The sequence below is a fragment of the Vipera berus genome (assembly GCF_964194415.1).
Source record: "Vipera berus genome assembly, chromosome: 6".
Lineage (NCBI taxonomy): Eukaryota > Metazoa > Chordata > Lepidosauria > Squamata > Viperidae > Vipera > Vipera berus.
The window spans coordinates 78,513,092-78,526,372 of record NC_138208.1 but is presented as its reverse complement, the minus strand read 5'-3'; the positions used below and the strand labels follow the sequence as shown (position 1 = coordinate 78,526,372).

General features: G+C 41.3%; 1 protein-coding gene across 3 annotated transcripts; it reads right to left on the bottom strand.

The window, feature by feature from the left end:
* Nucleotides 1-823: 823 nt before the first annotated feature.
* On the bottom strand, nt 824-11,767 carry PEX26 (peroxisomal biogenesis factor 26). 3 transcript variants are annotated; one of them, XM_081331271.1, is made up of 6 exons: nt 11,657-11,767; nt 10,786-11,042; nt 9,651-9,797; nt 5,681-5,994; nt 4,068-4,214; nt 824-1,275 (listed from the first exon to the last, which is right to left on the bottom strand). In XM_081331271.1, exons 2-6 carry the CDS (start codon nt 11,004-11,006, stop codon nt 1,172-1,174), a joined length of 933 nt encoding a protein of 310 aa, XP_081187397.1. In that variant the 5' UTR covers nt 11,007-11,042; nt 11,657-11,767; the 3' UTR covers nt 824-1,171. The 3 variants fall into 3 exon arrangements, with proteins under 3 accessions (XP_081187397.1, XP_081187396.1, XP_081187395.1); XM_081331270.1 differs by lacking the exon at nt 11,657-11,767 and adding an exon at nt 11,376-11,538; XM_081331269.1 differs by lacking the exon at nt 11,657-11,767 and adding an exon at nt 11,243-11,321.
* Nucleotides 11,768-13,281: the final 1,514 nt, after the last annotated feature.

The following is a 13,281-nucleotide window of genomic DNA, read 5'->3' as shown; positions in this document are numbered from 1 at the left end:
AATATCATTTGCAAATTTCTTCCACCCCTGAAAATAATTCATGTTTATCCAGCCAAACCCTTACAAAATAATGAGCAAAGTTGCTAAAAGCATTACAGCTCTTCCTTAAAGACCTGCACAGAAGATCACAAGAATCTGCTATCGCTCATTAGCAAGGACTTTTTTTAAAAAAATGCTAAAATTATATGCTACCCATCTCCCTGATAAGGCGATTCTGGGCTTCACTACCTAGTCAGGAAAAGCAGTGTCAAAACCGCCCCCCCACAAGAAGGCCTAGAGGCTCTGATGGGTAAAGGGATGAAAGGAAGGTTGGGATTAAGATGATTAATCATTTCATATCTTGCTTGCAGCACCTAAAAGTTAAAGAGAAAACCGCTTAACCTGATATGGCTTCTCTGCTTTCTCTGGAATCACTTCCTCTTCTTTGAGCAAAAACACTCGTGATTTTTAAATGGAGTCTGCACCAACCATTTGCTCTCCAGATATGACCTGTCCATCCCATCTGGAGGCAACCAGTGTGATGGAACATTGTGGACTGGATTGCCACGAAAGAGGGGTGTATTCCAGAGGAGTAAGAGGCAGCTCAATTCAGATAGTTTGTGTAAGAGAAAGAAAGCGAAGAAACCGCCTCCCTAATGCTAGAGTATATAGTAGACAGCTTTAGTCTGGCAAGATTCTGTCTACAGGTATGGAACAATAAAAAAATCTACTTGGAAGGATCACCATGTGTCTTTCTTGGTTTGCGGGCCTCACAGTCAAGTACAGAAAGTTGATTAATGGAGGAAGACGTTCTGTATGACAAATGTATACGAGGAGATGCAGGCACAGTCTGTCCCAGATAGAAAAATGTTTAATGTCTCCTTGGCAAAGCGAAGATTTAAAAAACACCTGAAATAGTCTGTCACACCTTTATCTCAATGTTTACTTGGAAGCAAATGTCACTCACTTAAACAGAACATGCTTCTAAACAGGAATGAGCACAACAGCACATTTCAATACAAGAGACACCACTTCACATGGACTCTTGTATTTCAACCAGCCACATGCACTTCAGAAGATATTCTTGGGTTTCTGAGGAAATTCCTGTAACTTTATGCTCAGCATTGTCCCCAAACCTGCAGTGCTGGCTTGGGAGCATTTCACTGTATCCAGAGATAACAACAAAGCTAGCTTAGTCTTCAACAGGAGGTCTTCTGCTTGAAGGAAATAAAGCCAAATGGGCTTGATGGAAAAGTTGGGTCAGCCTGTAGAGGAAGGGTAGAGAAGCAGGAGATGCTAGGAAGCAAAGAGAATAGAAAAACAAAAATAAAATTAATGCTATATGATAATTTCCATCTGGCTACAATACACCTCCAACCAAATTGGGATCCCTTTGTGATATTAATGTTTTGCAAAGCAGCCTTCAAGCTTGACTTGACTGCTGGCCAGTCACAGATAGGCATCGTTTCAGTTTTCAATCAATCAATTAATCAATGCTCACTCTGAGAGACATGGACTTTGTCGTCTCACCCTTTCCTACTATTTAGAAGAAACCTTCAGTCTTTTGAAACTGGCTGCATTTCTCTAGCAGAAAGCGGATAACTTGAGAACAACGTAAGAGATCAGAAAAAAGGAAAGATGCAACATTGCCTTCCAAAGCCTGTGATATAAGAAAAACATCAACAAAATAAGTAAGGGGGGGGGAAATGTAAGAAAACAAGGAGGAAACTTCAGCATCCGACATCAAATCATCCTAAGGAAGAGGTGACATATTTAACTAGAAATATAAAATGAATTATTTTAACTATGTGTGTCTACTTTTTTGTCTCTGACATTTATTATCTCTGTACAGAGATCTATAGGTATTGTTATGAAATTCTTAATCAGCAGGCACTTTCCAAAAAGCTAGTATTCTCATTAAAAGCTCTTTGGAAGATAGCAATGGATTTTTCACTGTAACCCATTTGCCAACTACTCTACTGTATTGGTAATTTGGGTCAGCTCAGTAATTGTGATAACAATCATGTTCAATTTGATTTATCTCTTGTGAGATAGATCTATCTCCGAAGAGCTATAACTGATACCCACATACCTAGAAAGACTGTTTCAGGAAGTAGTACTATAGGATTTTTCTTTTTATCAACTCATTTTTCTTTTACACACAGTGAGGTGCATGAGTTATATAGCATCTCTTATCTCATAAAGGATGCTAAGTATAGGTAGTCCTTGACTTATGGCCACAATTCAGCCCAAAATTTCTATTGCCTAGTACAGGGGCCGGCAACCTCGGCTTTTTTATGACTCGTGGACTTCAACTCCCATAGCTGGCTCAGGAATTCTGGGAGTTGAAGTCCACGAGTCATAAAAGAGCTGAGGTTGCCGGCCCCTGGCCTAGTAAAATGAACTTTTAAAGTGAATTTTGTCCCATTTTATGACCTTTCTTGCCACAGTTATTAAGTGAATCACTGCAGTTGTTAAGTTAGTAACGTGGCTGTTAAGTGAATCTGGCTTCCCCATTGAGTTTGCTCTTCAGAAATTGGCAAAAGGTGGTTGCATGACCCCAGGGCACTGTAACCATCATAAATATGAGTCAGTTGTCAAGCATCTGAATTTTAATCCAGTAACCATGGGATGCTGCTAGGATCAAAAAGTGATCATAAGTCACTTTTTCCAGTGACTTTGTAACTTTGGTAACCAATGGTCACTAAATGAACTGTTGTAAGTTTAGGACTATTTTTTATTTATTTTATTTTAATTCCATTTATATCCCGCCCTTCTCCGAAGACTCAGGGCGGCTTACAAGCTTAGCAGTAGCCTTCATTCTATGTATATGCCTGCTTATTAGGGCTTTCACACACACCCCCAAGCGGCATTATTACAAAGTCAGCTTAATTGCCCCCAACAATCTGGGTCCTCATTTTACCTACCTCGGAAGGATGGAAGGCTGAGTCAACCTTGAGCCTGGTGGGATGCGAACCTGCACTAATTGCAGGCAGCTGGTGTTACTTGAGGAGGCATTAGCCCACTGCTCCACCAAGGCTATACAGTCATCTGTACAGTCATCTGTCTAAAGACAGGTGGTGGGAGCAGTATCTTCCAAACAAGTACCCCAAGACCAGAAGGTAAAGCCATGATTTATTTTGTTTAAACTAGCTAGAGTCTACCTAATGACTCTAGACAACTTAGAACAGGGGTCCCCAACCCTGGGTCTGTGGACCAATACCAGGCCGGGGCATGCCAGCAACTGGGCTACACAAACAAGCAAAGCCCCATCCGCAAGATGCAGACAGCACACAAAACCACACACCTTCTGGTCCGCGGAAAAGCCTCTCCCCACGGAACCGATCCCTGGTGCCCAAAAGGTTGGGGAACTCTGGCTTAGAGTTTTAAAAAAGCAAGTAAAATACCATAAAAAAGAGAGGAATTCATAAGCAGCCTAGAGACAGATGTATATGCAAAGGAAGGAAGGAAGGAAGGAAGGAAGGAAGGAAGGAAGGAAGGAAGGAAGGAAGGAAGGAAGGAAGGAAGGAAGGAAGGAAGGAAGGAAGGAAGGAAGGAAGGAAGGAAGGAGAGAGAAAGAAAGAAAGAAAGAAAGAAAGAAAGAAAGAAAGAAAGAAGGAAGGAAGGAAGGAAGGAAGGAAGGAAGGAAGGAAGGAAGGAAGGAAGGAAGGAAGGAAGGAAGGAAGGAAGGAAGGAAGGAAGGAAGGAAGGAAGGAAGAAAGAAAGAAAGAAAGAAAGAAAGAAAGAAAGAAAGAAAGAAAGAAAGAAAGAAAGAAAGAAAGAAAGAAAGAAAGAAAGAAAGATCCAACTGGGGTTCCATCCTCAATCAACTCCAACATCTGGGAGATCAGATGGTTTTTTCAATAGTTTCCTGGGCATCATCAGAGTGGGAGCTTTCCAAATCAAAATTTCCTCTCCCAGACACCCTCTGGGTCCACACATCATGCCAAGCATTCTATGTCCCATATTATTCCCATTACCCATTTTCTCCACTTTCTGCCCCATGTTCCTAGTTGTCTTCAGATAAGAAACTATTTCTCCAGATGTTTCCCTCCCGCTCCCCACCCTGCCCCACCCCCATCCCCTACCTGGGTCAAGTCTCACTACAATGAGAAACAACAGGAAGGCCGCCAGAAGTGTCTTTTTGAAGGGGAGGGAACTGAACTGGCTTGCCAAAGACTCCAGCACTCTTCTCAGCTGGACCAAGATGTTCAGCATCCTTCGAGACGCTGCGCCTGCAGCACAAGGGAAAGAAACTTCACAAGGGAGAATGACCCGAACCAAGAACACCAAAAAGTGAGCTTTCTCATTTCATTTTTTTTAAAGATGTACGACTTTATATTTTTTGTAAATTTAATTCAGATATTTAAAAAATAATTAATTGTGATTTGGTGTCCCCAAAGCGCTTTTCAAAAGGCAACTGGACTTAAGAAAGTTTTTTTTTCCTTAAAAACATTTTGCTTCTCATCCAAGAAGCTTCTACGGTTTAATAGTTCTGAACAGCTCAGAACTGAAGAAGCTTCTTGGATGAGAAGCGAAATGTTTTCAAGAAACTAAGAAAGTCCAGTTGTCTTTTGAAAAGCAACTTGGGGACAACCAAGACCTGGATGATTGAGAATCTCCATAGACTGTTGTTTAGTGTGTTAATTATACAACCTACATTTGCTTTAATCAATTATTTCCAAAATAAATAAAAAATAAAATAAGATTGGATCTACATTTATCTTGCTGTTTTAAAACAACTGCACAATCCTGCTTTAACAGGCACACAAAGTTAATTTCTTCCAAGTGTCTCAAACATTTCTTGACGAGTTTGTCAGACACAAATAATCAGTTAATCAAATTAAGAAGCTGGTTTTCTTATTCTGAAATAAGGCGTAAGCTGTCTATTCCATTAATTAATCTGCTGTGATAGGACTTTATTGCTCCTTATTTATACTAACCCTGTAAAATATAAATTGCAGCAAATCTGTTTGGAGTTCGGATAACATGCGACACTTTAAAATGATCGGTCACTTTATGTCTCACTGTATTTTTCAAGATTATTAATAACTGTTAGATTACCTGTTCACCTAGCTTAGTACCAGCTCGTCTTAGTGACAGTGATACTCTATGATTCCACTCTTTTCCCTTTAACTAAAATTGTAAAGGATTCAGCATACAATTTTCCATGAGCCAACTATGTGCCTCTAAGCTAAGGTTCTCCCCTAAATGGAATCTAGACCTGTTTTTGCTTCTGACTGAAATTGTTGTAGTTTCCATCTGCCTCAAGGGGAATGTTGCAGGGAATGGAGTGGCATATAAATTAAATCTATTATGATTAGCACACCTAGATGTTGTGAAATACAAAGAGCCAATCTGTGTGATGCAAAGGGACAAAGAAAGCTGTGAATCTTTTCTCTCCTTGGACCTGTTCAACATGTCTATCAAGAGAACTCTGCTCGTGCAATCAATTATTCAGGTGTAGAAGTCTCCTGTCTTGAGCAAGGGGTCGGACTAGAAGACTGCTGGAGTCCCTTCCAGAAATATGATTCTGTGCTCTGTATAGGATTACCAGAACAGAGCAGCCAAATTTTAGCACTGAGTGGTGATGCTTTGACCAAGCTGGTACCATTGCTTTATCGGAAGTCCAATGTTCATTGCAGGCAGAGCTGCAAATGATTTCACAAGACACCCAGAGTTCCATCTACAAGAATCCTACCCAACTGCAGCTTCCATGACATCTCTGGGTGCTCCTCAGGAATTGGAGATGCTGCTTCTTTCTGTAGCCACTGATGCTTCTTCTCTTGAAGGGTTTTGTGCATGTCTTCCTGCTGCTCCTGGCTCAAAGCTTTGCAACCTTGGATCAGCCCCTCTGCCGCTGAAAAGTGTCCGAGTGGCAAGAGCACATGAGAGAGATAAAGCTGAGCCAACAGGCCATAACTTGACAAGTTCTGATTGGATGGGCAGTATAACCAGTCCCCACCAACCTCTAATATCACATGAGGTTCTTCCACTTTGCTATGGAGGAGGATGCTGAAAGAGAACATATGAATAACACTCTAAGTCATATTTAACACATTCATATTTCAGTTGGACCCGTCTTAAGACATTCAAAAGTGCCACATACAAAGTACCAGTAAGATGTAACATCCATGGGCCTAATGGATGCAACAGATAGCCGTAATTAGACCTCCTAGCTTTTTTAAAAAAATAATAATGGGAAAGTTAGCAAAGTGAAGGGTGTGCCTCCAGCCGAATCTATATTTCCAGCAATTCTTAGGGTTTTATGAGAATTCTCAGAAGATTGAAATTAATGAAAAGGCTTAGTTTGGCCATGCACCTATTAGAAAAAAAGACCTAGCGAGATGGTTGTATTCATCCAAAGAAGCAAGAGGAGAATAGGGTTCAGCAAAAAGAATTATTCTATATAGGTGTAGTATCTAATGGGAGATAACTTTGACAAAATTTTGGAAGACTCATTACCTAGGCAAAGAGGCCCAAAACATTCTTTAAAGTCTAGGGGAAACAAAATAATACGGTAGAAATGAAGAGTAATAGGTCTCTGTGACATATGCTTAATACTTCCATTAAAGAACTGAACCAGGTGCATTTTAGTATTATGTAGATTTTTTTTCTTTTTTCCAAAAGTCAATCAATTCACCACTGCCCAAAAGGCGCAGTGCCTCCAATGCCTCGCTATTCCTGCCACCTCCAGCATGCCAGGTGTTCCTTCACATGCTGCAATTTTTCATTTATCAGTGTGGCTTCTTCCCCTCTACAAGCTGCGCAAGCCTGCTTTTAGTTCATTATTATAATTATGATCTAGATCAGGTATGGGGAATGATGGCCCTTTTATGACTTGTGGACTTCAACACCCAGAATTCCTCAGCCAGTCACGCTGGCTCAGGAATTCTGGGAACTGAAGTCCACAAGTCATAAAGGGGCCATCATTCCCCACCTCTAGACAGACAGTTGGGATTATTATTGTTGTGTTACTTTCACCTGTTAAGCGATTTAAAAAAAAATTCTAAAAATTATTTTTGACTTATATATTGTGTGATGGCTTATTTTCTGAGTATCCAAAGCTCTTCTCAACATCCGAGATGTGATCATTGGGTCCCCCAAATCCTTCTTTTTCAATACATTTTTATTCAGAAGGTTAAAATACACACTCCAAAGAAGAAAACAAAATACAAAAACAAAGCAAAACTAAACAAGACCAAAAAAAGGAAAACAAACATGCATAAAAACATACACATAAATTGTTCCCCCTAGTTCAGGGGTCGGCAACCTCGGCTCTTTTATGACTCGTGGACTTCAACTCCCAGAATGCTATGCTGGCTCAGGAATTCTGGGAGTTGAAGTCCACGAGTCATAAAAGAGCCGAGGTTGCCGACCCCTGCCCTAGTTGAACACTGATCAATATATTTCAAGAATAATAAGTTTCCCCCTTCGTGAAACCCAGCTTACGAACTTCTACAACTCTGTTTACCCAACCCATTTGACCTGACATCTATCTACTTTATATTTTTAAAAAGGCATAGTTTACAAGTAAAACCAACAGTAGAGTTAAAGGATCCCACTCATCCTATGTAGCAACATAAAGATAGGAAAACTTTTCCTGCCATGAGCTGTGTTCTAGCCAAGATAATTTGGCACAATCTAACGAGTTAAGTTTTCTCTTTCTCCCCATCCCACAGGATGTTGGAGATCTGCTCTTAACTGAGATCTGAAGTTTCCCACCTCTTATTGCCAAAGCTCCATCTTATTGTCTTTTCTTCCTCAACCTGCCTGATTGGAGTGAGGGTGGTTGTTGTTAGCTGCGAAGTCGTGTCCGACCCATCGCGACCCCATGGACAACGTTCCTCCAGGCCTTCCTGTCCTCCACCATCTTCTGGAGTCCATTGAAGCTCACGCCTACTGCTTCAGTGATTCCATCCAGCCACCTCATTCTCTGTCGTCCCCTTCTTCTCTTGCCCTCAATCTTTCCCAGCATTTGGCTCTTCTCCAGTGAGTCCTTCCTTCTCATTAGGTGGCCAAAGTATCTGAGTTTTAGCTTCAGGATCTGGCCTTCTAAAGAGCAGTCAGGGTTGATCTCCTCTAGGACTGACCGGTTTGATCGCCTTGCAGTCCAAGGGATTCGCAGGAGTCTTCTCCAGCACCATGGTTCATAGGCCTCAATTCTTTGGCGCTCAGCCTTTCTTATGGTCCAACTTTCACTGCCATAGAGTGAGGGTACCCACTAATATAATAGACTTGAGTGCTCAAGAGAGAGGTTAGGTTTCAACAATTTGCCTGGATCATGGGCTGCAGTGGCTAGGCATGAGCAAATCCTATCTTTTCAGCTTCACCCACCTCACAGGCTCATTATGACCATGGAAATGAGCTAGCCTGGTATAAACTATCCTGAGCTGCTTCGAGAAAAGACAAAGATGACTAGAGATGGATGAGATGATAAAATAGACACACACTAATTATCTTAATGGGCCTAAGGATGGCAGAGAGTATTTAATTCAAACACTTATCACCATTTAAAGACTCATTTGACAAGGACGTTAAAGACTCATTTGACAAGGACGTTTTAAATTTTCAGCTGGACGTTTGCCGTCTTCTTCCTCTCCTGTCACCCAGATGTTGGATAAAAGACAATTTATCCAAACAGTCAAAATAACTGGTCACACAAACTATTTTTTCAAAGCCAGACACTTTTCTTTTGGTGAGAAACTATAGTTCATTAGTCCTGGGGGGGGGGGAATTCCAAGTTGATAGGGCCTAATCAATCAATAGCTCATTGGAAGAATACCTGCTTTACAGTAACTTCCATGTTTAACTGTTGACAGGAGACAATAAAATCCTCTGCCAGAAACTCTGGAAAACAACTGTTATTTGGATCAAAGAATAATGGATTAATATGATCCTGTCTAAGGGATCTTCCTGAATTTGTTAGTATAAACACTGCTATCATAATTGGATGGCTTCAGCCAAAGAAGGATCAAATATAAGATGTTTGATCTTTAATCTGTTGATCAGTTTTAGAAAACTATATATCACCTACTAGCTACTGAAATTCTTGCAAAAAGCATCTATTCTTTAAAAAATAATAATCAAAAGCCCCCCCACCTCCAGTGCATTTAGGAAAGAATGCAACTACAAGATAATTTAAGGCTGTACAATTTAACTTCACCTGCTAAAACAATTTTAGTACTTGCTTTCACTTTGGAGAGTTAACATCTAGTACCACAATGATTTGAGTTTTTTTAAAAAATGGAATTGCATCCCCACTGAAGAATAGAAATGTGTCAGTAGAGCACAAAAATATCTAGTTTAGACTGACACTGATTTAAGCAACATTCATCTAAAAACTTGACAGAATAGTTGCCTGGTATTAGAACATCAGGAGCAACATGCCTGGAAGTACCCATAATTCTAGAGCAGGGGTAGGCAACCTTGGTTCTTTTATGACTCATGGACTTCAACTCCCAGAATTCCTGAGCCAGCATAGCTGTCCATGAGTCCATGAGTCATAAAAGAGCCAAGGTTGCCTACCCCTGCTCTAGAGTAAGATTAAATTACAAATGTTCTTGATATTTAACTTATTTTAGGTGGGAGCTCTTTACACAATCTATTATTTCTCCTTGGGGTGGAGCAGTAGCCGGTTTGCCATTCAGACACAGGAAAAGGGAACTCACCAGAGCTCCAGAATTTTGGGGGGCAAACATTCAGGTTTGGAGTAATACTGAAGAATCCATGGGAGGATCTCTCTCCATCGATCCATCTCTGCCAATGCTTGGATGCCAACAATGCACAAGGAGCATTTCAGATCTTCAGAGCTGGATCTACAAGTCAAATAACATTGTGTATGTGTACATTAGTGTGCAACAAAAAAAGCAGAAAAACTGCAGTCCTATAAGCAATCCAATTGCAATCTCTGCTCCAATTCTAAGGATGGACCAGATTCACATCAGTTTGTGTACCTAAGTCCTAAGCATATTAGGGCTTATGGCATAAATCAATCATTAAGATCCATTTTCCAGTTTACAAATCTGCTAACAAAAAGCTTGACTTCTTTAGTGTGAGTGTGCTTGGTTTAGATTTGGTTATACAAGTAGTCCTTGACTTATGAACAGTTGCTTAGCAACCACTATTAAGAGTGACCTCCCAAAAGGGTACTTAGCACCTGGTTCTGAAATTCAAACAGCTTCATATCTTGCAATTATATGATTACTTGTCAGGGACTCAGCAGCCAGCCTGCATTTACAACTGTTTGCAACGATCCTGTAGTCACATGACTGTTTTGTGACTTTTTGCCAAAAACCAGCATATATTTCTGGTTTTGACAAAAATGCTCCATAACTAACTTCACTTTACGACTCCACATGACTGGCCCATTTTATGACTGTCATGACTTAGGACCATAATGGGCAGGCTCCATTACAGTCATAAGTCGAGGACTACCTGTATCATTGCTGTTTCACTGTTTTCCTTCAGTTACATTTTATACAGGTCAAAAGACTTGGAGACACACACACACACACCGCCCCAAAATTAAATAATGTGTCTACCATTCATTCTTTTAGTGTCCCCATATACCTCCCCTTCATTCCTTAGCTACTCATGCTAATAAATACCAGAGAAATAAAAATAAATAGCTATAAATCATTCCCTTTAAAGCAGTGATAAGAAAGTAGGTTTTGTGCAACTCCAATTTTGATCAGCCCAAATAACCACAGCTAACAAAACGGATGGGTAAAGTAGTCCAACCAACCACGTTTAAAGAACGCCTTCTCCAAGCCGGTTCTGAATTTTCTTCCAGTTGGCACCTACCCATCAGAATCGCCCTCCTGTTCCAAAAGGCTCTGGCAGCCTTTCTCACATCTGTCCACAGCTGCAGCAAAGTCCCTGTCCAAAACCAGGAATTCAGCCGCTTCTTCTAATAAGGAAGCTGCTTGGGGGGCCGCTGGAGAGAGAAGGCTGGGCTCGCTGCTTCTTAATAGGCCCCTTGCCCTAGCGATGGCAGACAACGTCACCGACGAATCCTTCCTCATTATGGCATGATCCTCAAACTCAGCTCTGGTGGAAGCCTGAGGAAAATTTAAGACAAAAGGGCGTGGATGAGTTTTGGAATTTGATCTGATGATTATTGGGTTCTCTCTAATACACTTCCACGCCTAACCACCACCACCCCTCCTCCAGTCCATGCAATTAGTTGCTAACAAAAAGAAGCAGAAGAGGATCGAGGGGTTTGCAACAGCTAGTACTGTATCCTACTAAGAGATTTCACCTTGCGTTCCTCAGTACCCAAGAGAAAAGTCCGAGTAGCGATAACGATCTGGGCAAAGCGAAAGACCAGCTCCAAGTGTAACTAAAAAAAAGGTTTGGAACAAGGATCTACGGAGCCAATAAACCATCCTAACCTTTTTTTTCCGTCTCTCTAATCCTTGCAAAAACAACCAAAACGCGCTTTCTTCACCACTGGCTGCAAAAGAGATCCCCCGCCCGTCTCTGTTTCCCTGGGACGCACGAAGTGCATTTGCTGCAACAAAGCCCAGATGCCTTTTGCTTTCACTGCAAAAATTATAGGACCCCGAAGGAGAAAAAGCTGGTTGAGGAATTCCGGACTACAACGACCAGAAGCCTCCTTTTACAGGAAGTAGTTTAAAACAGGAGGAGCAGGAGGCGGGGCGGGGCTTCTTACCGTAACGCCAAACCTTAGTTTGTGTTTGTTTTGCGCTCTCGTTGCGTTTTGCAAATACAACGGGACGGAGGATTCAGCAGCTCTGCCTTCTAAAGGTTTCTCAAATGACCTTCCTGGATTTTTAAGGGTTTTTCCTGCATGCTCCAATATTGATATATTTCAATTCCAGCCCCTCCCGCCCAAATTTCTAATTAGCAACTGTCTCAAAGTCAGTCTGGGCTAGGTTACCTTTTTTTTTTAAATGCGAGGTAAGCTGATTGGTATTCAGTGTGCTGCAGCTGCCAAACAAGCCAACAACAGTGCTAGGCTGCATTAACAGGGAAGAGAATAAAGATCACGTGAAGTATTAATACTACTTTACAATGCCTTGGTAAGGCCACACTTGGCATACTGCATCCAGTTTTGGTCACCACGATGTGAAAAACGATGTTGAGACTCTAGAAAGAGTACAGAGAAAAGCAACAAAGATGATTCGGGGACTGGAGGCTAAAACATAGGGAACGGTTGCTGGAATTGGGTATGTGTAGTTTAAGGAAGAGAAGAGTGAGGGGTGACATGATAGCAGTGTTCCACTATCTCAGGGGCTGCCACAAAGAAGAGAGAGTCAAGCTATTCTCCAAAACACCTGAAAGCAGGACAAGAAGCAACGGATGGAAACTAGTCATGGAGAGAAGCAACCTAGAACTAAGGAGAAACTTCCTGACAGTTAGAACAATTAGCCAGTGGAACAACCTGCCTCCAGAAGTGGTGAATCCTCCAACACTGGAAGTTTTTAAGAAGAGACTGGACAGCCATTTGTCTGTAATGGTATAGGGTTTCCTGCCTGAGCAGGGGGTTGGACTAGATGACCTCCAAGGTCCCTTCCAAATTGTTGTTGTTATTGTTGTTGTTATCTAATCAAGGAGAGAAGTAACCTAGAACTAAGGAGAAACTTCCTGACAGTTACAACAATTAATCAGTGGAACAACTGCCTCCTGGAAGTTGTGAATGCTCCAATACTGGAAATTTTAAAGAAGAGACTGGACAGCCATTTGTCTGTAATGGTATAGGGTTTCCTGCCTGAGCAGGGGGTTGGACTAGATGGCCTCCAAGGTCCCTTCCAACTTTATTATTATTTGGGTGGCTAATCTGACACCAGTACGTATGATTAATTTTGATGAGATACGTGCTTTTGAGCAGCTTTTATTCTTTTTCCTGGTTTTACATAGAAAACCTGGTTTGCATGAGATAGACTAAATGTCCTTGGTGCTCTCTGATCTTGCTTGCTTGTTGCTTGACTCCTTACTAGCACTAATGATGTCACCTTGTTAGGGTAATGAAATGTTTGCAGGAAAACAAGCTCAGAGAGCACAAAGAGCCCTCATTTCAACACTGAGCTACAAATATTCTCCTTCATAGGCTAAATGTGGTTACCTAATTTGGGGTCCTGTTTAGCATTGATCTGGGTTTCTCAACATTGGCAAGTTTAAGATGTGTGGACTTCAACTCCCAGAATTCCTCAGCCAGCATGATGGGGGTTTGGAAGTCCACCATCTTAAACTTGCTAAGGTTGAGAAAAACTGGTTTAAGAATCTTTGTACTAAACTACCTTTGAGAACAGGTGTCACCACCCACAGGGATTATTG